General features: G+C 45.1%; 1 protein-coding gene across 1 annotated transcript in view; it reads right to left on the reverse strand.

Moving 5' to 3' along the window:
• LOC144598302 (dihydropyrimidine dehydrogenase [NADP(+)]-like) overlaps window positions 1-27757 on the reverse strand; it is a 658512-nt gene that overhangs the window by 27848 nt on the left and 602907 nt on the right. The window contains exon 21 of the mRNA XM_078408282.1: window positions 3167-3310. Within this exon, the coding sequence (XP_078264408.1) occupies window positions 3167-3310 (144 nt within the window). The remainder of the gene's footprint in view (window positions 1-3166; window positions 3311-27757) is intronic.

The following is a 27757-nucleotide window of genomic DNA, read 5'->3' on the forward strand; positions in this document are numbered from 1 at the left end:
GAGAATCTAAACACAGAACATGACACAAGACTAACAGATCTGACGGGACATTACATCGAGTCATAAAGTCATAGAGTGATACAGTGTGGAAACAGGCCCTTTGGCCCAACTTGCCCACTCTGGCCAACATGTCCCAGCTACACTAGTCCTACCTGCCTGCATTAGGTCCATATCCCTCCAAACCTGTCCTATCCATGTACCTGTCTTGTACCCATGTTCCTGCATTTGTGAACTTTCTTGTGAGTGCTAGGACTTTATCCCATTGAGGGCAGGAGGATGAGGGGTAATCTTATAGAGCGCACAAAATCATGAGAAAAGGAGTAGATCGTGTAAATGCACAGAGAGTTTTGCACAGAGTAGGGGAATAGACAACATGGGTTTATGGTGAGGGGTGAAAGATTTAATATGAACATTTTTTTACCGTTTGTAACTTTTTTACACAAAGGGTGGTGGGTGTATGGAATGTGCTGCCGGAAGAGGTAGTTGAGGCAGGTACTACCGAAACATTTAAGAGACATTTGGAGAGGTACATGGATAGTATAGGTTTAGAGGGATATGGGCCAAGAGCAGGCAGGTGGGACTAATGCAGCTGGGACATGTTGGTTGGTGTGGGCAAGTTGGGCAGAAGGTCCTGTTTCCACGCTCTATATGACTCTAAGTGCAATGATTTTTTGGATCCATCTGATATATTGCACCTGGATTAAAGAGAACCATCCTCTGTATAAATCCGAATTATATCTAACTGACAATAGACAATAGGCAGTAGACAATAGGTGCAGGAGCAGGCCATTCGGCCCTTCGAGCCAGCACCGCCATTCACCTTGATCATGGCTGATCATCCACAATCAGTATCCCGTTCCTGCTTCTCCCCTTGACTCTGCTATCATTAAGAACTCTTATCTAACTCTCTCTTGAAAGCATCCAGAGAATTGGCCTCCACTGCCTTCTGAGGCAGAGAATTCCACAGCTTCGCAACTCTCTGAGTGAAAAAGTTTTTCCTCATCTCCGTTCTAAATGGCCTACCCCTTATTCTTAAACTGTGGCCCCTGGTTCGGGACTCCCCCAACAACCTGCTCTGCCAAATCTGTGCTTGAATCAGGTATCATGTCATCAAGCAATTATAAACCTGGCGACTATATCGGACTCTTTAAACCTCTTGGTCCTTTCTCTGGAACCTCTTTGTCCTATCCTGTTGGCCCTTTCCATTGGCTGACAATGTGAGCAGTCCATTCTCTCTGGTTTTCAGCCCCCACCCTCTCTAAACTCATCATCATCTCTATCTCAACAACTCATCCTCCATCTCATAGAGAGTCATAGAGTCCTACAGCACAGAAAGAGGCCCTTCGGCCCATCGTGTCCGTGCCGCCCGTTACCAAACACAGTCTAATTTTAATCCCATTTTCCCGCATTTGGACCGTAGCCCTGAATGTTGTAGCATTTCAAGATTTTATCTGCGCATTCAAAATACCACTATGTTACACAACGCCTTTTGTCTTTCAAGGTCATCGGTGTCTCTGTCTGTGCCAATCTTTCGAGCAATTCTCCTCAGGAGCAAGATTCTACCTTGCCTTAGCAGATCAGATAAGGCAAGGTAGAATCAGACAAGGTCTGATCTCAACAGGTCTGACAAGGCTTCAACTAGCAAGCCCCAGTGGCATGATGATTAGCCTTCTCTTTGTAGCCTTAGCTGCTGCACCTTTGAAGGAGGAATTGGTCAGGGGCTCTTTGAATTTAGCCCAAGATTGTGGCTGATCTCAGTACCTGATGCCTGCCATTCCCATAGGCTTTGACTTTGCTAAGGATCAAAATGTTCTAATGATCTTGTGTCATTAGCTCTCTGGGGTTGAGAATCCCAAAAGACATGAACCGCTGAAAGAATAAATTCTTCCTCACTTCTTTTCTGAGTGGCCACCCCTTGTGTCCTGCAGATCTAGGCTCACACACGAGGGGGAAATCCATCCTCTCAGCTTCCACCCTGCCAGCACATTCAAGACTGAAGTAGAGTCCCCACCTGAAACGTCACCTATCATGCTCTCCAGAGATGCTGCCGAACCCGCTGAGTTACTCCATCTCTCTCTCTCTGTCTTATTTTGTAAACCTGCGTCTGCACTTTGAGGGGGCCTATTTGTTCCAATGAGAGCACCTACCATTCGCCTAAACTCACCAATGGGGAAAAAGCCCAACTTAGTACAACAGTCAAAGCACAGGCTTAACCTATCCTCAAAAGTCAACCAGTTTACTCCAGGAAACAGACTCCAGGAGTCTGAAGAAGGGTCTCGACCCGAAACGTCACCCATTCCTTCTCTCCCGAGATGCTGCCTGACCTGCTGAGTTACTCCAGCATTTTGTGAATAAATCAACCTTTTATAAAGTTTCTCTAAGGCTAGAGTATGCCCCCTGAACTAAAGAGAACAATGGTTTGCATATGCTGTGTCCTCTCTCCCAATACCCCAGGTCCTTAGTCTGTTATCCTGGTGGATTCCAAGGATTCTGTCCGTGGCACCTTTCTATTCCTCAGCAACATGCTACTCGCTATCGACGAAGTCTGCAGTCATAGGAGAAGACTCCAATTTGCACACTCCTGACGCACTATTCCTCTTCCTCCATCTCCACTCTGTCCAACTGCCCAACCTTTGATGATATTACGTGGATAAAGCTGGAGTTCCATTGACCAACCGCTGATATTCAGCTCCCACACAATCAGTTCTTGGTAGTGATCGCAACCTCTACTTGGCTTATGTCTCAGGCTGTTACCCCGATTCCAATTTCGCCCCTTGACTTCAGAGAATAACTTACCTCTGTCGCTCTACCTGCATCGATCCCTGTCTTAAATCACATTAGGCTGGGATACTAAACGCCTTCACCTGAGATTCACCATCCTGATTTTTGCTTCAACCAGCTGCATCCATCTGCTTTTGTGCCACGATCGACAATTATTGTACCTTCAACCACCCCATATTACAGTGAACACTTCGTAAATTCACCCATCCGCTTGCCCACTTTTAAGGCCCCCTTTAACGGCCACTTCTGCCGCTTCCCCTTTAAATCTCATTCTTTGTCTCGTACTTTGATTTTTATACAATTATCCATCCCAGTGTACTTCTGCGAAGCATCGTTGAGAGCCCTTTTTCTCCTCCAGCAGGCTTTTGTCATTGCCGATCATTACCTGGACTCTTGAAATAGGTTTGTTGATGGTGTACGGTCCTTCATCACATTTGCCCACCACTTCATTCAGCTCCTTCTGCTTGAGCTTCTGCTCAGCTATAATCTGCTTGCGCTGTTCCAGGTAAGGACCAAAATTGGGCAACCCCTAGGAAAAAGCCAACCGAAAGAAAAAAATGATGGAGTTAGATTATTTTCTATCCATTTCCCCAAGCACTTTACGTAGGAAAATAACTGCAGATGTTGGTTCGAATCATAGAAACATAGAAAATAGGTGCAGGAGTAGGTCATTCGGCCCTTCGAGCCTGCACCGCCATTCAATATGATCATGGCTGATCATCCAGCTCAGTAGCCTGTACCTGCCTTCTCTCCATACCCCCTGATCCCTTTAGCAAAAAGGGCCACATCTAACTCCCTCTTAAATATAGCCAATGAACTGGCCTCAACTGCTTTCTGTGGCAGAGAATTCCACAGACTCACCACTCTCTGTGTGAAGAAATGTTTTCTCATCTCGGTCCTAAAAGACTTCCCCCTTATCCTTAAGCTGTGACCCCTGGTTCTGGACTCCCCCAACATCGGGAACAATCTTCCCGCATCTAGCCTCTCCAACCCCTTAAGAATTTTATATGTTTCTATAAGATCCCCCCTCAGTCTTCTAAATTCCAGCGAGTACAAGCCCAGTCTATCCAGTCTTTCCTCATACGAAAGTCCCGCCATCCCAGGGATCAATCTGGTGAACCTTCTCTGTACTCCCTCTAAGGCAAGAACGTCTTTCCTCAGGTTAGGAGACCAAAACTGCACACAATACTCCAGGTGCGGTCTCACCAAGGCCCTGTACAACTGCAGCAGAACCTCCCTGCTCCTAAACTCAAATCCTCTTGCTATAAATGCCAACATACCATTCGCTTTCTTCACTGCCTGCTGCACCTGCATGCTTGCTTTCAATGACTGGTGCACCATGACACCCAGGTCACGTTGCATCTCCCCTTCTCCCAATCGGTCACCATTCAGGTAATACTCTGCTTTCCTGTTCTTGCCGCCAAAGTGGATAACCTCACATTTATCCACATTATATTGCATCTGCCATGCATTTGCCCACTCGCCTAATCTATCCAAGTCACTCTGCAGCCTCCTAGCATCCTCCTCGCAGCTAACACTGCCACCCAACTTCGTGTCATCCGCAAACTTAGAGATGTTGCATTCAATTCCCTCGTCCAAATCATTAATATACACTGTAAACAACTGGGGTCCCAGCACTGAGCCTTGCGGTACCCCACTAGTCACTGCCTGCCATTCCGAAAAGGACCCTTTTATTCCTACTCTTTGCTTCCTGTCCGCCAACCAATTTTCTATCCACCTCAACACTGAACCCTCAATACCGTGTGCTTTAAGTTTGTACACCAATCTCCTATGTGGGACCTTGTCGAAGGCCTTCTGAAAGTCAAATCTGGACCAAGGGTTGAGATTTTGGATTGGAGAAAGGCTAATTTTGAGGAGATGAGAAAGGATTTAAAAGGAGTGAAATGGGACATTTTGTTTTATGAAAAGGATATAATAGAGAAATGGAGGATATTTAAAGGTGAAATTTTGAGAGTACAGAGTCTTTATGTCCCTGTTCGGTGGAAAGGAAAGAATAATAATTTGAAAGAGCCGTGGTTTTCCAGGGAAATTGGACACTTGGTTCGGAAAAAGAGGGAGATATACAATAAATATAAGCGGCAGGGAGTAAATGAGGTTCTTGAGGAATATAAAGAATGTAAAAGGAATCTTAAGAAGGAAATTAGAAAAGCGAAAAAAAGATATGAGCTTGCTTTGGCAAGTAATGTAAAAGTAAACCCCAAGGGGTTCTACAGATATGTCAATAGCAAAAGGATAGCGAGGGATAAAATTGGTCCATTAGAGAGTCAGAGTGGACAGCTATGTGCTGAGCCGGAAGAAATGGGGGAGATATTAAACAATTTATTTTCTTCGGTATTCACCGAGGAGAAGGATATTGAATTATGTGAGGTAAGCGAAACAAGTAGAGTAGTGATGGAAATTATGAGGATTAAAGAAGAGGAGGTACGGACACTTTTGAAAAATATAAAAGTGGATAAGTCTCCAGGTCCTGATAGGATATTCCCTAGGACATTGAGGGAAGTTAGTGCAGAAATAGCAGGGGCTATGACAGAAATATTTCAAACGTCATTAGAAACGGGGATGGTGCCGGAAGATTGGCGCATTGCGCATGTTGTGCCTTTGTTTAAAAAAGTTTCTAAAAGTAAACCTAGCAATTATAGACCTGTTAGTTTGACGTCTGTGGTGGGAAAATTAATGGAAAAGATACTTAGGGACAATATATATAATTATTTGGATAAACAAGGCCTGATTAGAAACAGTCAACATGGATTTGTGCCTGGAAGGTCATGTTTGACTAATCTTCTTGAATTTTTTGAAGAGGTTACCAGGGAAATTGATACGGGTAAGGCTGTGGATGTTGTCTATATGGACTTCAGTAAGGCATTTGACAAGGTTCCACATGGAAGGTTGATTAAGAAGGTTAAATCGTTGGGTATTAATAGTGAGGTTGCAAGATGGATTCAACAATGGCTGAATGGGAGATACCAGAGGGTAATGGTTGACAATTGTATGTCAGGTTGGAGGCCAGTGTCTAGTGGAGTACCCCAAGGATCTGTGTTGGGTCCACTGTTGTTTGTCATTTACATTAATGATCTGGATGATGGTGTGGCAAATTGGATTAGTAAATATGCAGATGATACTAAGATAGGTGGTGTAGTTAATAATGAAGTAGAGTTTCAAAGTCTACAGAGAGACTTGGGCCTTTTGGAAGGGTGGGCTGAAAGATGGCAGATGGAGTTTAATGCTGATAAGTGTGAGGTGCTGCATTTTGGTAGGACAAATCAAAATAGGACGTACAGGGTAAATGGTAGGGAATTGAGGAATGCAGTGGAACAGAGGGATCTGGGAATAACTGTGCATTGTTCCCTGAAGGTGGAATCTCATGTGGATAGGGTGGTAAAGAAGGCGTTTGGTATGCTTGCCTTTATAAATCAGAGCATCGAGTATAGAAGTTGGGATGTAATGTTAAAATTGTACAGGGCATTGGTGAGGCCGAATCTGGAGTATGGTGTGCAGTTCTGGTCGCCAAATTATAGGAAGGATGTCGACAAAATGGAGAGGGTACAGAGGAGATTTACTAGAATGTTGCCTGGGTTTCAGCACTTAAGCTACAGAGAGAGGTTGAGCAGGTTGGGTCTTTATTTTTTGGAGCGTAGAAGGTTGAGGGAGGACTTGATAGAGGTTTTTTAAATTTTGAGAGGGACGGACAGAGTTGACGTGGGTAGGCTTTTCCCTTTGAGAGTGGGGAAGATTCCAACAAGGGGACATAGCTTCAGAATTGAGGGACAAAAGTTTAGGGGTAACATGAGGGGTAACTTCTTTACTCAGAGGGTGGTGGCTGTATGGAATGGGCTTCCGGTGGAAGTGGTGGAGGCAGGCTCGATTTTATTATTTAAGAGTAAATTGGATAGGTATATGGATAAGAGGGGATTAGAGGGTTATGGTCTGAGTGCAGGTAGATGAGACTAGGTCAGGGAGAGTGGTCGGCGTAGACTGGTAGGGCCGAACGGGCCTGTTTCCGTGCTGTAGTTGTTATATGGTTATATGGTTATAACACATCGACTGGTTCTCCCTTATCCACCCTACTAGTTACATCCTTCGTCAGACATGATTTGCCTTTGGTAAATCCATGCTGACTTTGTCCGATGATTTCACCACTTTCCAAATGTGATGCTATCACATCTTTAATAACTGACTCTAGCATTTCCCCCACTACCGATGTTAGGCTAACTGGTTTATAATTCCCCAATTTCTCTCTCCCTCCCTTTTTAAAAAGTGGGGTTACATTAGCTACCCTCCAGTCCTCAGGAACTACTCCAGAATCTAAAGAGTTTTGAAAAATTATCACTAATGCATCCACTATTTCTGAGGCTACTTCCTTAAGCACTCTGGGATGCAGCCTATCTGGCCCTGGGGATTTATCTGCCTTTAATCCATTTAATTTACCTAACACCACTTCCCGACTAACCTGGATTTCCCTCAGTTCCTCCATCTCATTAGACCCCCGGTCCCCCACTATTTCCGGCAGCCGAAGGTAGACGCAAAATGCTGGAGTAACTCAGCGGGTCAGGCAGCATCTCAGCAGAGAAGGAATGGGTGACGTTTCGGTTCTTCAGTCTGAAGAAGGGTCTCGACCCGAAACGCCACCCATTCCTTCATAGGGGCGTGGCTGTGTTCTACAGCTGCGGCTCACCGGCAGTCTCTCTGTCTTTTTTTTGTTTTTTGTCTATTGTCATCGTTTAATGTACGTTTTGTTCTATTTTTAACTCTGTGTATGTGGGGGGGGTGGTGGGGGGGTTGGGGGAAACCTTTTTTCTAATCTCTTCCTCAACGGAGATGCGACCTTTACCGTGTCGTATCTCCGTTCGCGCTACGGCCTAACATCGTGGAGTCGGCAGCCTCCAGCTGGGATCGACCTTGAAGACTCCGGTCGCAGGGCCTGGACTTACCATCTCGGAGGCTTCGGCCGTGGGCCCTGCAGACCGCAACATCGGGAGTTCGCAGGTCCCTGGCTGGCGACCGGCTTTTGGGAGCTCCAGCCGTAGCAGCTTCGACCGCCCCGAAGCGCGAGGTACGATCGACCCGCCCTCAGGCCCTTCATCACCCTGCGTGGCTCGGCCGCAGCACTTTCCATCGCCCGGTGGGGGCTCAGGACCTTCATCGGCCTGCTCGGCTCGGCCCTGGGACTTTCCATCGCCCAGTGGGGGCTCAGGACTTTCATCGGCCTGCTCGGCTCGGCCCTGGGACTTTCCATCGCCCGGTGGAGGCTTCAAAAAGTTGGGAGCCTTGATCACCTCGTGGCACCATGGGAGAAGAATGAGGAGGAGATAAGACTTTGCCTTCCATCACAGTGAGGGTATGCCTAGAGCAATCACTGTGATGGCTGTTTGTGTAAAAATTGTATCTGTGTGTCCTGTGCTTTTTGTTGTCTACTGCCGGACCCTGACGTGAGAGGACGCTGGCGTTGTTTATTCGCCGCTTTTCCGTTAGGATAGTTTGTCTGTTTGTTTTTATGTTGATTGTTTTTGTAAAGCGCTTTGAGCACCCGATAAGGCGCTATATAAAATAAATGATTATTATTATTATTATTATTATTCTCTCCTGAGATGCTGCCTAACCCGCTGAGTTTCTCCAGCATTTTGTGTCTATCCCCATGCACTTTGGTCTTGACGGGTGCTTGGGGATAAACATATTAAAAATTGAAAGATCTTGGTTGTCCCGCTGAGCTACTCAGATGCTGCCTGACCGGCTGGCTTGCTCCGGCGCATTGTGCCTTTTTTTGTGAACCAGCTTCTACAGCTCCTTGTTTCTAGCTCTTCCAGAATGAACGGAAGTAGATGTGTTACTGACAAAATGTGACGGGGAATATTTTTGCAGAAAGTAGAAATGACATAGATGAGACACATTCCCTGTATTCATTGACCACGGAAGCAGGCCCTTCAGCCCACCATGTTTCTGCCGACCATCTGCTCTAACCCCATTTAGTAGCATTTGGTCCACAGCCTTCTGTGCCCTACTGTGGCTTTCCAACAGATGTACTCCCTCGCTGCACTCTGGTATCATAGAGAATCTTTCTGGACAGCAAGTAAATATTTTTTCGAGGCTTGGGGTGGAGATTTATCTTTTGTTTGTAATTGCTGGCTTTCCTGGGTTCTGGGTGCCTTTATTGAGGTATACCAGAGGCTTGTATGATTTATTATAGTGGTGACCATGTGATGTACAGCTCAGCATCAGATATATTGATGCACAGTGTTGGTACCTTCCAATGTCACTCTTTTTACATGGCGTTGGAACTCTTCGACTTTACTTGATGCCCCGCAGTCAAATTTTACAAAACTGTTCATTATTCTTGGAGATGATGCATTTCTGATTATGGAAACACCTGGGCAAATCTCCCAGCCGTTATTCGAGATCTTTAAAATTATTTTATTTATTCACGTTTCTCGATGCGGATATTACCAGCTCTACCAGTTTACGAGAATGGTCCCAGGAATGAGTGGGTTAACATATGATGAGCGTTTGTCAGCACTGGGCACTCTACTCACTGGAGTTTAGAAGGATGAGGGGGGAACCTCATTGAAACTTACCGAAGGGTGAAAGACCTGGACAGAGTGGATGTGGAGAGGATGTTTCCACTAATGGGAGAGTCTGATTATTGATTGTGGACGATCAACCATGATCACAATGAATGGCGTTCCTGGCTCGAAGGGCCGAATGGCCTCCTCCTGTACCTATTTTTAATGTTTCTGTTTCTATGTTTCTATGACCAGAGGTTAAAGCCTCAGAATTAAAGGACATTCCCTTAGGAAGATGAGGAGGAATTTCTTTAGTCAGAGGGTGGTGAATCTGTGGAATTCAGAGGCCAAGTCAATGGATATTTTTAAGGCATAGATAGATAGAATCTTGATTAGTATGGGTGTCACGGGTTATGGGGAGAAGTACGGGGTTATCGTTGGTCCGCGCAGGCTCGGTGGGCCGAAGGGCCTGTTTCCACGCTATATCTCCAAAGTCTAAAGCCTAAAGTCGAAAGTAAAGACTCAATCTATGTGCGTAGCATTCGAGCAAGTGGATTTGTCCTGCATGGTGACAAGCATCTTGAGAGTTGTTGGAACTGAAGTCATCCAGGCAAGTGGAGAGTATTCCATCACAATCCTGACTTGTGCCTTGCAGATTCTTAGAAAGAATCTATTTCCTTTGCTCACCAAATCAATAACACGCTGCCAAAGAGAGGAAGAATCATCTTTGACCACCAGTGCTAAATCATCCTGGAGCTAAATCGTCAGCAGCCATTTGTACTCACCCCGATAATTACGGCTCCACTGACTATAATGCGATGGGTTTCGGCATCATTTTATTTTCTGTCTTATTCCTCAGTCTGTCCTTCTCTCTTTGCAAACTATTTTATGACTTTTAACACAACAAAGGCTGTGACTGTAAACCAATCTGATTGCCAGAGTTGTTTTCAAAACTCAACACACAATTCAATTATGATGAAGAAAGATTTGTACATCAAATCCTCTGCTTGATCAATTTCAGGCAATTCATCCATTTTTTATGGTTTTGACATGAAATAAAGCTATATAAGATGAATCGGTGTGACATGCTATGTTTGACATAGATCTGGATTTCTCACACATATGTGCAGAAAGCACATGAACATATGTACCCATGGAAATCTGAACAGAAAGCAGAGTATTTTGGAGGTCACGAGAGCCCAGGAAGCACATTTAGTTCAGATTAGTTTAGAGATATAGTGTGGAAACAAGCTCTTCGGCCTACACCGGCCATCAGTCAGCCTTTCATGCTAGTTCAATGTTATCCCACTTTCTCATCCACTTGTTGGACATTAGGGTCAATTTACAGAGGCCAATTAACCTCCAAACCCACACGTCTTTGGGATAGTTTAATTATAGACAATAGACAATAGGTGCAGGAGTAGGCCATTCAGCCCTTCGAGCCAGCACCGCCATTCAATGCGATCATGGCTGATCACTCTCAATCAGTACCCCGTTCCTGCCTTCTCCCCATACCCCCTCAGTTTGTACTGTTGGCAAACATCTCCACTCAGAATTAGTTTAGTTTAGAGCTACACTGTGGAAACTGGGCCTTTCAACCCAAAATGTCCGCGCCGACAAGCGATCCCCGCACACTAGTTCTATCTTGTAAACTAGGGACAGTTTACAGAAGCCAATTAACCCACAAACCTGCACGTCTTTGGGATAATTTAGTTTAGTTTAGTTTAGTTTAGTTTAGAGATACAGTATGGAAACATGCCCTACGGCCCACTGAGTCCGCGCCAACCAGCGATCCCCACACACTAGTTCTATCCTACAAACTAGGGACAATTTACAGAAGCCAATTAACCTACAAACCTGCACGTCTTTGGGATAATATAGTTTAGTTTAGTACAGCATGGAAACAGGCCCTACAGTCTACTGAGTCCGTGCCGACCCGCGATCCCCACAATTTAGAGAAGCCAATTAATCTACAAACCCGCACATTTTTGGAATGTGGGAGGAAACTGGAGAGCCCCAAGGAAACCCATGTGGTCGCAGGGAGAACGTGCAAACTCCACACATATGTAACTGAGGTCAGAATCGAGCATGGGTCTCTGGCACTGTGTGGCAGCAGCTCGATCAACCGTGCAGAGAGAAATTCTGCTTCCCTCTGCATATACAGCGGTGGAACATTTTCAGGATATTTCGTTTTTATCACTATTAATATCACAGAAACCTAAAAAGTCAAGGTCAGAACAGTTTGTACTGTTGGCAAACATCTCCACTCAGAATTAGTCAACAAATTTTCAAGATCAGAAAAAACCCATTTTTGTAGAGCATTATAAATTAATATGTATTAAAATATTTGCACGCTTCATAGAGACATTAAACAACCCAGACATAATTGGGACTGAAGCAGAGTTTTAATACCATAACAATTTAGAGAGAGTCTGATTTAGAAGGGTCACGACACAAAATGCCCCCATCCTTTTTCTCCAGAGATGCAAACTGAGCTCCTGAGTTACTCCAGCACTTTGTGTCTATCTTCCAGAGTCATAGAGTCATAGAGCATGGAAATAGCCTCTTCAGCCCAACTTGCCCATGCCGACCAAGATGCCCATCTACACTAATCCTACCTGCCTGTGTTTGGTCCATATCCCTCTAAACCTTTCCTATTCATGTACTTTTATCCAAACGACTTTCAATTTAATTTTATTTTCATAAAATTTAATTTTATTTAGCCCTGGCTAAATCACCCGTGTCCATCCACACCATACAAAGCAACATGAAGCTCACTCTGCTCAACATCCGGTCCCTCAACAATAAAAGCCTCATTCTAAATGACTTCATCCTGGAAAATAAACTGGACTTCCTCTGTCTGACAGAAACCTGGCAACAACCTCTGGATTACCTCTCACTCAACCTCACTACACCCAACGGATACTCCTACATCAATAAACCACGCTCGGAAGGCCGAGGTGGTGGGATTGCCGTAATTCACCGACAGGACTTCAAGATCAACCTCATCTCCATCTCATCTGCTCCGTCATTTGAACACCTGGCTTTCAAACTCTCTGGCCACACAAAATTAGTCATGGCAGTTGTCTACCGCCCTCCCAAACCACACCCATCATTCCTTTCTGACTTCTCTGACTTTCTGACCCAGTTCTGTTCTCTCTCCCCCTCAATCCTCCTCCTCGGTGATTTCAACATCCACATGGACTCCACTGACTCCACAATAACCGCTGACTTCACTGAAATACTCAACTGCTTTAACCTCACTCAACACGTAAATTTTCCCACCCATAACCGTGGGCACATTCTGGACCTTGTCTGCTCCACTGGACTAAATCTACATCACCTCTCTGGCTCCGACCCCACCCTCTCTGATCACTTAGCCATCACCATGTCCGTCAACATTCCCACCCCAGCTCCAAAGCAAAAACGCAAAATAAACTTCCGCAAGCTGAACTCTGTTTCACCTACCTCGCTCTCATCCTCCCTCTCTGAAATAATGTCCGCCTCTCCCTTCGTTGACCTCCACAGCCCCTCTGACCTCACTGACTACTACAACCGCACTCTCTCCTCCTGCCTCGACCAGCTTGCACCTATAAAAACCAAAACAGTTTCCTTCACCCACTCTGCTCCCTGGTTTACCCCTGAACTCCGCGTGATGAAAACTCATGCCCGTCAACTTGAAAGACTCCGCAACAAAACAGGTCTCACAATTCACTCCCAAGCCTACAAAGACCACATACAGCACTATAAAGATGCCCTCTCCCATGCCCACTCCACCTACTACGCTCAAATAATTCACTCTGGCTCCGGAAACCCCAAAACACTCTTCTCTACAATAAACAAACTCCTCAGCCCCCTGGACACCATCTCCCAATCATTCACAGTTGACAAATGCACCACTTTCCTTTCATTCTTCCAAAGCAAAATAGACAACATCTACAGCACCTTAACCACCAACGCACCTGCTCCCCCTCAAACCACCTGCCCCCCCTTATCCTGTCAGCCCCTGCCTCAGTTCTCCCCAATCTCCACCACCGACCTCTCTGACCTCTTCACAGGAATAAAAACTGCCACCTGCTCTCTGGACCCCCATCCCCTCCAGCTTTGTCAAGGCCTGCCTTCCTGCTCTCTCTCCACTTATCACTGCAACAATAAACTCCTCCCTGTCCACTGGCATCGTCCCGCCATCCCTCAAAATCGCTGCTGTCACCCCCATTCTGAAAAAACCTGGTCTAAACCCTGACACCCCAAACAACTTCAGACCAATCTCCAACCTACCCTTTCTGTCCAAAGTTTTGGAACGTGCTGTAGCTTCCCAACTAAAATACCACCTCTCTACCAATAACCTGTATGAAACTTTCCAATCTGGATTCCGCTCAAACCACTGTACTGAAACTGCGCTCCTCAAAATCACAAACGACATTCTCCTCTCCTCCGACGCTGGCAACCTCAACATCCTCATCCTACTTGACCTCAGCGCCGCCTTTGACACCATAAATCACTCCATTCTCCTCACCCGACTTGAAACCTCCCTTAACATCACCGGCACAGCCCTATCCTGGTTTAAATCTTACCTCTCTGACAGACACCAGTTCATCTCCATTAACAACTGTAAATCCCCCACCGCTCCCCTCCCCCAAGGTGTCCCCCAAGGCTCAGTCCTTGGCCCCCTCCTCTTCATCCTCTACCTGTTCCCCCTTGGTCAATTAATCCGCCGTCATGGTCTCAACTTCCACTGCTTCGCCGATGATATCCAGCTCCTCATCTCCACCAAGTCAATCTCCTCCACCACACACTCTACACTGACAAACTGCATTACTGAAATAAAATCTTGGCTTCAATCAAACTTCCTCAAACTCAATTGCAACAAATCTGAAATCATCATCATTGGTCCAAAAATGCTCACCAAATCCACCCAAAACTTCATCCTCAACATTGATGGTCTCCCAGTATCCACCTCACCTCACATCCGGAATCTTGGAATCATCCTTGATCAAACCCTCTCCTTCGACAAACACATCAAACACATCACAAAGACAGCCTTCTTCCACCTCAAAAACATTGCCCGTCTCCGTCCATCCCTCTCCTCCACAGCTGCAGAAACCCTCATCCACGCCTTCATCACCTCCCGTCTGGACTACTGCAACAGCCTCCTCTATGGCGCACCCTCAAAAATCATCAATAAACTTCAATACATTCAAAACTCCGCTGCCCGTCTACTCACACACACCTCGATCCGTGACCATATCACCCCCGTCCTTTATAAACTCCACTGGCTCCCCATCCCCCAGAGAATCCAGTACAAAATCCTCCTCATAACCTACAAAGCCCTCCATAACCTGGCCCCATCCTACCTGACCGACCTCCTCCACAGGCACACTCCCACCTGCACCCTCCGCTCTGCCGCTGCCAATCTCCTATCCCCCCACATCCGGACTAAACTCAGATCCTGGGGGGACAGGGCTTTCTCCATCGCTGCTCCCACCCTATGGAACTCACTACCCCAAACCGTTAGAGACTCCCCCACACTCACCACATTCAAAACATCGCTGAAGTCTCACCTGTTCAGTACTGCCTTCAACCACTGAAGGTCACCTCACCTACTGTCTCCTTTCTCTGTTCATTTATTTATTTACTTATTTATCTATTTATTAATTTCCCTATGTTCTCAAAATCTCTGTAAAGCGTCTTTGAGTATATGAAAAGCGCTATATAAATAAAATGTATTATTATTATTATTATTATTATTATAAGTTCATAAGTAATCCGAGCAGAATTAGTCCATTCAGCCCATCAAGTCTACTCTGCCATTCAATCACGGCTGATCTATCTCTCCCTCCTAACCCCCATTCTCCTGCCTTCTCCCCATATCCCCGACATCCATGCTAATCATGAATCTGTCTATCTCTGCCTTGAAAATATCTATGGACTTGGCCTCAACAGCCTTCTGTGGCAACAAATTCCACAGATTCGCCACTCACCGACTAATTTTTTTTTTTCAGTCAGGGAAATTCTAGTTGCTGCCCTTTGAGAGAAAACTGTTTAGGAATGAGAAGATGATGCACTTTTAACAACTCTTTTTCTTTTCTTTTCTTTTATTGCTCACTTAGAGCAATCAAAGCAGTTTTTGTGGTAGATGCACACATCCTGACAGCATAAGTTATTTTAGCCATGGCTTTCCCTTGGGATCCATCACTGATGTAATGTGGTCCCAATAGAAGTGCTAAATCCACCCAGTCTGCAGATAATGGGCACTTTCAGTTAAAGCCCCTCTCTATCTTCTGGAAGGTATAAGGTTTTAGTTAGAGGTTGACAGCCTAATGAATCATCAGATGCACCAGTACAATCTTGAATGAGAGAAGCTTTTACAAGCACCACAGAACAAAAAAAAAAATCTCACTGCTATAATTGATTCACAACCAACTCTTCGCTAATTGAAATGCTTATAAGTTGAAATATTATATTGCTGCTACATTAAAGAACCATAATGTGACTGTCAAGGACATTATAAGTCAAAGGCTTTGAAATTAACCATACATTTCAATTTTACAAAATTACTTGCACACTTAGTTTCAACATGCAAAAAGCTTTTTTTTAGAATGTGTACAACTAGCTGTCAATAATATTAGTGGGTCACTTTAGAAACTCCCCAATGTATAGAAATAGTGAATGCTGAAAACATTTAAAACATTTTCACTGCTTGTCTCTTCACTATTACTGTCATTTTTTTAATGCATATTTATCTGCATCATGTGAAAATACTGTTAATATGGTAACATAGAATACCTGTTGCACTTTAGATTTATGCAATTTTAACCAAAAATACTGATTATTCAAAATATGGTTAGTCTGTATGATGGAGCAGTTTTAATACCAGTGAGATCTCCTTGGATGAGCTAAGTTTAGTTTAATGTAGTTTAGTTGTTTAGACACACAGCACGGAAACAAGCTTGCAGGTTTGAATGCTGTCCCTCTATTACAAACAATTTAACAAAGTTAACAAGGTATCACAAAATGATGGAGTAACTCAGCAGGTCAGGCAGCATCTCTGGAGAGAAGGAATGGGTGACGTTTCGGGTCGAGACCCTTCTTCAGACTGAAGAAGGGTCTCGACCCGAAACGTCGCCCATTCCTTCTCTCCCGAGATGCTGCCTGACCTGCTGTGTTACTCCAGCATTTTGTGAATAAAAACGTTCAGTGCAAGATCAAGTCCAGTAAATCCGAAGAAATAATAGTTCGAAGGTCTCCAATGAGGTAGGTAAAAGTTCAGGACCGCCCTCCAGAGAGGACGGTTCAGTTGCCTGATAGCAGCTGGCAAGTAACTGTCCCTGTATCTGGAGGTACGTGTCCCCAAACGTCTGCACCTCCTGCCTGGAGGGAGAGGGGAGAAGAAGGAACGACTGGGTGAGACGGGTCCTTGATTATGCTGGTGGCCATGCCGAGGCAGCGTGGGGTGCTGTAGATGTAGTCAATGTTTAGTTTGTGTGATGGTGGGCTCGAACCTCCGGCTGCCAAAGTAATTCTACACATGCTGTGACCACTTACACTGAGTCATCTTCATGTACTAAGGTCATGGCGGAATAAGTGAGTAAAGTTAGGCCATTCGGCCGATCAAGTCTACTCCGCCATTCAATCATGGCCGATCTATCTCTCCCTCCTAAATCCATTCTCCTGCCTTCTCCCCATAACCTCTGACACCTGGATCTGGTGGTCCTATGGTTGGCATCATGATGTTGTCGGTTTCCAATGCACCATTTCTTTAAGTTAGAACTTATATATTACACTTTTATTTTAACCTTTTTTTTTTAACCTATCTTTAACCTTTACAGCCATCAACAATGCTATAAATAATCCAAGTGAAACTTTCCCTGTTCGTTGGTGAGGACTATTTTGGTTTCATGCGTGATGGGAGCAATCAATGGCCAAGTATAAATTAGGATTCATCAGCGAAATTCTATTAACCTCCGCACAGCCAAAGACTTATAGAGAGAAACAATTCAGAAAATGGTTGCTTGGCCATCGAATCTGCACTGATTTACACCAACCCTACATTAATCCCATTTTTAATTCTCTCTCTTACAGGTCGGGACCTTTCTTCACTCTGACCCAAAACGCCAACTGTCCAGGTTCTCCAGAGATGTTGCCTGACCTGCTGAGTTACTCCAACACTTTTTTTGTAAACCAGCATCTGAAGTTCCTTGATTTTTAATATTGCAAGTTGCTCATTTAGCATTAGAACAGGAAAATGCAGAGAAAGTGTGAAATGGCCGAGAGAATAAAAGGCACAGTAAAAGCTCTGTATCAGGGTGAAGAACAGGAAAGAGCAAATGACACAAATGGAGATGGTAATGGCTGAGAGGGTGGTGAATAGAGTCATACAATCATACAGCACACAACCAGGCCCTTTGGCCCAACGTGCCCATGCTGACCAAGATTCCCCATCTACCCTCATCACACCTGCCCATGCAGGGTCCATACCCTGCTAAACATTTCCTATCCATGTACCTGTCCAAATGCCTTTTGAATGTTGTTACAGCACCTGCCTCAACTATCTCCACCGGCAGTGTAGGTAAATAACTGCAGATGCTGGTACAAAACGAAGGTATTTATTCACAAAATGCTGGAGTAACTCAGCAGGTCAGGCAGCATCTCAGGAGTGAAGGAATGGGTGACGTTTCAGGTCGAGACCCTTCTTCAGACTGAGTTACTCCAGCATTTTGTGAATAGATCTCCACCGGCAGCTCGTTCCAGATACCCACCACCCTCTGTGTGAATACTGAGATGTAAAGAGCAAGCATCATTCTAAATCTGAAGTCACACGAGAATAGGTGTCCTAGTATGTCAGCATTACCATGGGCAGAGAGGCAAATGGGTAAATCGGAGCTTAGCCACGGATAATCGAAGTGAACAAGCTTGCAGGTTTGAATGCTGTCCCTCTATTACAAACAATTTAACAAAGTTAACAAGGTATCACAAACTGCTGGAGTAACTCAGCAGGTCAGGCAGCATCTCTGGAGAGAAGGAATGGGTGACGTTTCGGGTCGAGACCCTTCTTCAGACTGAAGAAGGGTCTCGACCCGAAACGTCACCCATTCCTTCTCTCCAGAGATGCTGCCTGACCTGCTGAGTTATTCCAGCATTTTGTGATACCTTCGATTTGTACCAGCATCTGCAGTTATTTTCCTACATAACAAAGTTTCTTTCCTCCTGTTCAGCCTCCCTCAAGGTAGACACAAAATGATGGTGCAAGTCAGAGGGTCAGGAAGCATCTCCGGAGAAAAAGGATGGGTGACGTTTTGGTTTGGGATCCTACTTCAGTCCGAAGAAGGGACCCGACCCGAAGCATCACCCACCCTTTTTATTCAGAGCTGCTGCCTGACCCACTAGGTTACTCCAGCACTTTGTGTCTATCTTTGTTATAAACCAGCATCTGTGATTCTTTGTTTCCACAGCATTCCTTAGTTGGATTGCTCTATGAGTTTTTTTGCTTTTTGTTTTCTCTCACCTCAATCTGCCATCTTTTATTTCACTCAGCTGTAACGAAATTCACGTGAAGGGTCTTACAAAAAGATCCAGGTCCTCGTATCTTTCCTCTGCATTACTCCACCCGAATGTACATTTCATTTGAAAGAATGGGTCGACTGGGCTTGTATTCATTGGAATTTAGAAGGATGAGAGGGGATCTTATAGAAGCATATAAAATTCTTAAGGGATTGGACAGGCTAGATGCTGGAAAAATGTTCCCCATGTTGGGGGAATCCAGAACCAGGGGGTCACAGTTTAACAATAAGGGGTAAGCTATTTAGGACTGAGATGAGGAAAAACGTTTTCACACAGAGAGTTGTGAATCTATGGAATTCTCTGCCGCAGAAGGCAGTGGAGGCCAATTCACTGGATGTTTTCAAGAGAGAGTTAGATTTAGCTCTTAGGGCTAACGGAATCAAGGAATATTGGGAAAAAGCAGGAACGGGCAACTGATTTTCAATAAGAAAATAACTGCAGATGCTGGTACAAATCGATTTATTCACAAAATGCTGGAGTAACTCAGCAGGTCAGGCAGCATCTCGGGAGAGAAGGAATGGGTGACGTTTTGGGTCGAGACCCTTCTTCAGACTGAAGAAGGGTCTCGACCCGAAACATCACCCATTCCTTCTCTCCCGAGATGCTGCCTGACCTGCTGAGTTACTCCAGCATTTTATGATTAAACTGATTTTGGATGATCAGCCAGGAACATATTGAATGGCGGTGCTGGCTCGAAGGGTCGAATACCCTACTCCTGCACCTATTTTTCAATGTTTCTATATTTCTATAACCTTCCCTGGACTGTTCGTCTCTTAAAATCTAAATTGTATCTTTGTGGAGATCAGCGTAAGGTAGATTTTCAAGACGTTCGTACCCCAGTGGACATTTAACCATTCTGCCAAGTAACTCAACATATTTTGTTCATGTTGGGCCGAAAGTACCTTGAAAACATTCATTCCAATAAATAGGTAGAGGTGTAAAAGCAGACGTTAGGGCTTCTTGATGTGATGTAACGTGATTTCACACATCAGTGATAACCACCTCTGGATGAGTAACTTTTCTCTGTTGAATTTTCAGTTTAATCATTTTCAGATGATAAAACTTCCACTGTGCTTCCATAAATGGTCACATTTTTGACAAGGGATCAGTGCACCATTGAATTCAATTTCATACTTGTTATGTTGATGGAAATCTTGTGAGATAAGAGCTTGCCACAAAAATACACTCCATTACCGCACTTGTTTATTCCAGGCTTCTACACGGAAACAAGACTTGGGCAGTAAATGTTGCCGTTCAGTCTTGTCCGCGTCCTATGAGAAACATAGAAAATAGGTGCAGGAGTAGGCCATTCGGCCCTTCGAGCCTGCACCGCCATTCAATGTGATCATGGCTGATCATCCAACTCAGTAACCTATAACTGCCTTCTCTCCATACCCCCTAATCCCTTTAGCCACAAGGGCCACATCTAACTCCCTCTTAAATATAGCCAATGAACTGGCCTCAACTACCTTCTGTGGCAGAGAATTCCACAGACTCACCACTCTCTGTATGAAGAAATGTTTTCTCATCTCGGTCCTAAAAGACTTCCCCCTTATCCTTAAGCTGTGACCCCTGGTTCTGGACTTCCCCAACATCGGGAACAATCTTCCCGCATCTAGCCTCTCCAACCCCTTAAGAATTTTATATGTTTCTATAAGATCCCCCCTCAGTCATTTACAACTGAGCCGTACAGCGCCAGGGACCCGGATTCGATCCTGACAACGGGTGCTGTCTGTACGGAGTTTGTACGTTCTCCCCGTGATCTGCGTGGTGTTTCTCAGAGATCTTTGGTTTCCTCCCACACTCCAAAGATGTACAGGGTTGTGGGTCCATTGGCTTGGTATTAATGTAAATCGTCCCTAGTGTGCGTTAATGTGCGGATAACGCTGGTGGGCCGAAGGGCCTGTTTCCGCGCTGTATCTCAAAACTAAACCTAAATTAAACTAAACAGTCATGGTATCAGAATCTATAGGTTAATAATAATTGACATTGTGCATTTATTGGTTCAAAAGTAGCTGGAGAAATAACAGTAAAATAACAGACCAGGATTATTGTTAGCAAAAAATCCAACCGTTAGTGGCAAGGATGAAATCCAAATTAATTTAAGTTGTTCCACACTCCATAAGTATAAAAAACGGACATTTCAATCCTCAAAATCCATACTGTAAGCACCCCTTTGAATAATATGATCTATGAATCCGACTTGCCATTTTAACTTTGAGATCCAGGAAGGCATCTCAAAGGCAGTAAATTGTTCAAATTTTCATCTTCGTAAATTTTACTTCATGGAACATAGAACAGACTGAGGAAGGGTTCTGACCTGAGACGTCATCATCCTTTTTTTCCAGAGATGTTGCCTGACCCGCTGAGTTGTTCCCGCACTTTGTGTCTATCTTTGCTATAAACCAACATCTGCAGTTCTTCGTTTCTCCTCCGTAGAACAGTCCAGCACAGGAGCAGGCTCTTCGGCCCACAGAGTCCATGCCGAACAAGACGCCAGGTTAAAATAACCTCCTCTGCCTGCACATGATCCATATCCCTCAATTCCCCTGCATATCCATGTGCCCATCTCAAAGTCTCTTAAATGCCGTTATCCTATTTTCCTCCACCATCAATCCTGGCAGCACATTCCAGGCGCTCTTCTCTCTCTCTGAATAGAAAAATTGCCCATGCATCTCCTTTACATTTTGCCCCTCTCACCTTAAAGCTATGCCCTCTAACCTGTCACATTTCCCACCCTGGGAAAATGGTTCTGACCATCTTTGTCTCTCGTAATTTTATATACTTTTATCAGATCTCCCCTCAGCCTCTGGCCCTCCAGACTAAACAATCCAAATTCTTTCTCATATTCCTTTCTGATCTCCCAGACTTTCTCCTGATCCAATCACTCTTTCTGTTCCCAAGAAACAAAGTGCAAGATGAACCCAATGGGTCAGGCAGCATCTGCGGAGGTAAAAGGAAAACATTTCAGGTTGAGACCCTGCATCAGGACTAAGAGTGGAAAGGAGGGATAATCGGAATAAAGAGGGAGGGGGCAGAGTGAGGCAGGAGCTAGCTGCCAAGCAATAGTCCCACCAAGGTGTGGAGAGGTTGGGGGGCAGAAGGAGCTATGTGGGCGTGGGAAGGGTACAGATAGCGACAGAGGTTAGAAGGTGTTAAGTGGAACAAACAGAGATTTACTGTTGCTAATGTAGCTGCATCCCAAAATATACAGGCAGCCCAAGTTGGAAGAGTCAGAAATTGGCGGCATGGTGGGGCAATGGTAGAGTTGCTGCCTTACTGTGCCAGACCCGGGTAAGATCCTGACTATGGGTGCTGTCTGTATGAGTTTGTATGTTCTCCCCATGACCTGCGTGGGTTTTCCCGGGTGCTCTGGATTTCTCCCACACTCCAAAGACGTACAGTTTTTTTTAGGTTAATTGGCTTGTTAAAATTGTAAATTGTCCCTAGCGTGTGTAGGATAGTGTTAATGTACAGGGATCGCTAGTTGGCGTGGACTCGGTGGGCCTGAGGGCCTGTTTCCACGTTGTATCTCTGAACTAAACTAAACTAATTTCTGTCTTTACCTCGTGTATTGTTTGACAGCTGGTTCAGAACATTGCTGTCAGAGTTTCTACCAAGGTACTCACTAACTTTTATGGCTGCAACGGATGGATGACCAAGAAAGAAAAAACATTGGAAAGATACCCAATTTATTTCTCATTGAATACCACAGATTGCTCCATCAAATGGCATTGGCTGTACATTTTGAGCTGCAGCTGTGAATAGAAATTGACTGATTGCAAGATACAGCATTGAAACCGGCCCTTTTGTCCACCAAGTCCATGCCAACCACTAGTGGTTCACACTAGTTCCATGTTATCCCATTTTCTCATCCTCTGGGGGCAATTTACGGAGGCCAATTAAACTACAAACCCGAAGGTCTTTGGGATGTGGGAGGAAACAGGAGCATCCGGAGGAAATCCACGCGGTCAAAGGGAGAATGTGCAAAGTCAACACGAGGACAGGATCAAACCTGGTCTCTGGCGCTCTGAGGCAGCAGCTCTATCAGCTGTGCTACTGTGCTGCCATAATGTAAAATAGGTCAACATTAAATCTTCACTCACACCACAGACGCTGTTGAAATATCGTGCAATCACCTGAACTATTTTGTTCGGGTGGTACAACTGCAGCCGTATCTTGATGAATTGGAAGCTTTTCCAACTGATTGCATGAACCTGGCCTCAACTCTTTGAGCAAAATCAGCCAGGGGGTAAAAGTCTTGTGTGGGAAGGAACTGCAGATGTTGCTTTACACCGAAGATAGACACAAAATGCTGGAGTAACTCAGCGGGACTTCTCAGTCCGAAGAAGGGTCTCGACCCCGAAACGTCACCCATTCCTTCTCTCCACAGATGCTGCCGGCCCCGCGGAGTTACTCCAGCATTGTGTGTCTATCTTCGGTAAAAGTCTTGTGTTTCCTTTTGCTGTGCATGCTTCTTTAACAGGTTGCATTGGCAAATAAACCTTCTGCGACTTGCTTGCCACATCAGTGGGCTGACTGATATAAACCTGATGCACCTTAGCACAACTCAATGACAAGAATATATTATTCTCTTCAGAGTTTGATCTAATTCAGTAGGGATTTCATGTGATAGGCAACAAATCCGAACATCTTCAATGTTCAAAACCTACCCTTAACATCTAATGCATGGGTTAGGAGTGGGTTCTGAACTTGTTTTTTCCTTTGGTTTAAATTTTGGCTGAGAAATAGCCAGGCTGGTATCTGCAATGTATGCCCCAATGCCACCTTCCCCTCAAATAACAACGATCCATTCCACATTTATCTTCACCTTCGTCCCCTTCGATCTCTCGTTTTCACACCTCACCCTTCCATATCTCTGTGCCTCCCTCTCCCCTGACTCTCAGTCTGAAGAAGGGTCTCGACCCGAAACATCACCCTTTCCTTCTCTCCAGAGATGCTGCCTGGTCCGCTGTGTTACTCCAGCATTTTGTGTCGAGATTTTTAAGATTTTCTTTGAGATACAACGCGGAAACAGGCCCTTCGGCCCACCGGGTCCGCGCCGCCCAGCGATCCCCCGCACATTAACACTATCCTACACACACTAGGGACAATTTTTACATTTGCCCAACCAATTAACCTACAAACCTGTACGTCTTTGGAGTGTGGGAGGAAACCGAAGATCTCGGAGAAAACCCACGCAGGTCACGGGGAGAACGTACAAACTCCGTACGGACGGCGCCCATAGTCAGGATCGAACCTGGGTTGCTGGCACTGCAAGCATTGCAAGGCAGCAACTCTATTGCTGCGCCACCATGCCACCCTCTCTGGAGAAAAGGAGCATTCTCCAGCATCTCTGGAGAAAAGGAGTAGGTGACGTGAGTCTCCGGCGCTGCATTCGCTGTAAGGCAGCAACTCTACCGCTGCGCCACCGTGCCGTCTATTTTTTTGGTACATCTGCATAATGTTTGTAACCAAGATGCTCAATTGCACAACCCATTTCCTGACATGCAAATAGTGAAAGCCTCAGCCTTTGAAACCTACAAAAATAAATATGGCCTTATCTTTTAGCTTAGACTGCTTTCCTGTTCCAACCATTCACTACTTTACAGCATTCTGTGATCAAAATTCATAGCCTCGCAATTATGTTGAAGTTACTGGATAGAAAGAATAACCCGGGAATTATAGTTGCTGTCACAGTGAACATCTGTAGTTCCAGTTGGTTAAACAGCCTGCCTTTTAAGTAACTCTTTAAAACATAATTTGATGCACGAGCTTTTGAACACTCACCTAATATGTTTTGTTGCAGCTCAGAACCAAACCATGTATGATCCTGCCCATGCAAAGTGTTCTGGGGGTGGTTAGAGGTACTATATGTTTGCAAAATGTTGCTGTTATCAAGACTGCAATTTAGTGTGCTTGCAGTATCATAACGGCAACATTTTGCAAACAAATCGAAGGTAGACACAAAATGCTGGAGTAACTCAGCGGGTCAGGCGGCATCTCAGGAGAGAAGGAATGGGTGACGTTTCGGGTCGAGACCCTTCTTCAGACTTTAGTTTAGTTTAGTTTTTTAATTTAGGGATACAGCGCGGAAACAGGCTCTTCAACCCATAGTACGCGCTGACCAGCGATCCCCGCACACTAGCACTATCCTGCACAAACTAGGGACAATTTACAATATTACCAAGCCAATTACTGGGTGTCCTAGTGCATCAGTCACTGAAAGTAAACATGCAGGTACAGAAGGCAGTGAAGAAAGCCAATGGAATGTTAGCCTTCATAACAAGAGGAGTTGAGTATAGGAGCAAAGAGATCCTTCTGCAGTTGTACAGGGGCCTAGTGAGACCGCACCTGGAGTACTGTGTGCAGTTTTGGTCTCCAAATTTGAGGTCTCCAAGATAAAGCTCTTAAGGATAGCGGAGTCAGGGGATATGGGGAGAAGGCAGGAACGGGGTACTGATTGAGAATGATCAGCCATGATCACATTGAATGGCGGTGCTGGCTTGAAGGGCCGAATGGCCGTCCTCCCGCAGCTATTGTCTATTACCCTACAAACCCGTATGTCTTTGGAGTGTGGGAGGAAACCGGAGCACCTGGAAAAAACCCACTCAGGTCACGGGGAGAACGTACACACTCCGTACAGACATCACCTTTAGTCAGAATTGAACCCGGATGTCCAGCGCTGTAAGGCAGCAACTCTACCACTGCGCCACCGTGTCACCCTATTTTTAAACCAATTTTTAGTTAGCCCCAAATCCTCAACAATTGTGCCAAACAGTTTACAGCAACTTGGTTGTTTTCCGTTTAATAGAAGTTTCATATTAGATTCACCTTGTCACTTAATTCGCAAACAAGTTGACACCACATTTAAAATGATGGTCCTTTAGACTTTAAGGCACAATACTTGTGGCAGACTCTTCAGATGGATGTTTCAGTGTGGGAAACAATGGAAATGAAGGCTATCTGGCCCACTGTGTTCACGCCAATCAAAAGAAAGTTAATCAGCCTTATCCCACATCTTGGCATTTATATCTTGGCCTCCTACATTATATACTCCAGTACTTATCCATGTGCTATTCACATGTGGATAACTGCCATCTGCCTCTGCCATCCTTCCAGGCATGAGTTCCAGACGTATAAGATTATTAAGGGGTTGGACACGTTAGAGGCAGGAAACATGTTCCCAATGTTGGGGGAGTCCAGAACAAGGGGCCACAGTTTAAGAATAAGGGGTAGGTCATTTAGAACTGAGACGAGGAAAATCTTTTTCAGTCAGAGAGTTGTGAATCTGTGGAATTCTCTGCCTCAGAAGGCAGTGAAGGCCAATTCTCTGAATGCATTCAAGAGAGAGCTAGATAGAGCTCTTAAGGATAGCGGAGTCAGGGGGTATGGGGAGAATGCAGGAACGGGGTACTGATTGAGAATGATCAGCCATGATCACATTGATTGGCGGTGCTGGCTCGAAGGGGCGAATGGCCTCCTCCTGCACCTATTGTCTATTGTCTATTGTCAGACCCCAGCTCCCCTGCTCCAAGAAGACCCATCCCAGCCCTAGTCAAAAGACAAACTGCTGGAAGAACCCAGCAGGTCATGCAGCATCTCTGGAGATAGTCGGTATTTCGGTTCCAGAATTAAAGGATGTTTCTTTAGGAAGGAGGTGAGGAGAAATTTCTTTAGTCAGAGGTGTGGTGAATCTGTGGAATTCTTTGCCACAGAAGGCTGTGGAGGCCAAATCAGTGGATATTTCTAGGTCAGACATTCTTGATTAGTACGGGTGTCAGAGGTTAAAGGGAGAAGGCAGGAGAATGGGGTTAGGTGGGAGAGATAGATCAGCCATGATTGAATGGCAGAGCAGACTTGATGGGCCGAATGGCCTAATTCTACTCCTATTCCTTATGACCTTATGATGCAGGGTTTTGACCAAACCTTTACTAACACAGATGCTGCTTGACCTGCTGAGTTCCTCTACAGTTTTTCTTTGCTCCGGTATCTGAAGTCTCTTATGTCCTCAGCGTCGGCAATCCTTTTCTCAAAAAATACATTCTTTACCCCCAGCTTAATCCGTATCCTCACATCCTTCCCGCACTGACTCTCACAGTGCAGAATTTGTGTTTTAGCCAATTTGGCATCAACGTTCGGCTCTTACATTTTATGCCACTGCTAATAAGGGAAAAAGGAATCAAATGTGCCTTGTCCACATTTACCCTTCTGTCCAACCTCCTTCAGAGATTTGTAAGACCTGGACTCGTATCCTTCCATTGCTTCCATTACCTCTCAATATCCCACTATTTACTGTGTATTCTCTTACCTTTGTAGTAAACATAAACATAAAACATAACGCAGTACAGCACAGGAACAGTCCCTTCGGCCCGCTATGTCCATGCTGAACATGATGCCACGTCAAACTTATCTCCTCTGTCTGCCTGTGATCCATATCCATCCATTCCCTGCACATCAGTTCCATTCAGTTTAGTTTATTGTCACATATACCGAGGTACAGTGACAAGCTTTTGCTACGTACTAACCAGTCATCGGAAAGTCAATATCATATCATATCATATCATATATATACAGCGCGGAAACAGGCCTTTTCGGCCCACCAAGTCCGCGCCGCCCAGCGATCCCCGCACACTAACACTATTAACACTATCCTACACACACTAGGGACAATTTTTTTAAACATTTACCCAGCCAATTAACCTACATTCCTGTACGTCTTTGGAGTGTGGGGGGAAACCGAAGATCTCGGAGAAAACCCATGCAGGTCACGGGGAGAACGTACAAACTCCTTACAGTGCAGCACCCGTAGTCAGGATCGAACCTGAGTCTCCGGCGCTGCATTCGCTGTAAAGCAGCAACTCTACCGCTGCGCTACCGTGCGGTTATAATACACGGTT

The sequence above is a fragment of the Rhinoraja longicauda genome, chromosome 11, assembly GCF_053455715.1.
Source record: "Rhinoraja longicauda isolate Sanriku21f chromosome 11, sRhiLon1.1, whole genome shotgun sequence".
Classification (NCBI taxonomy): Eukaryota; Metazoa; Chordata; class Chondrichthyes; order Rajiformes; family Arhynchobatidae; genus Rhinoraja; species Rhinoraja longicauda.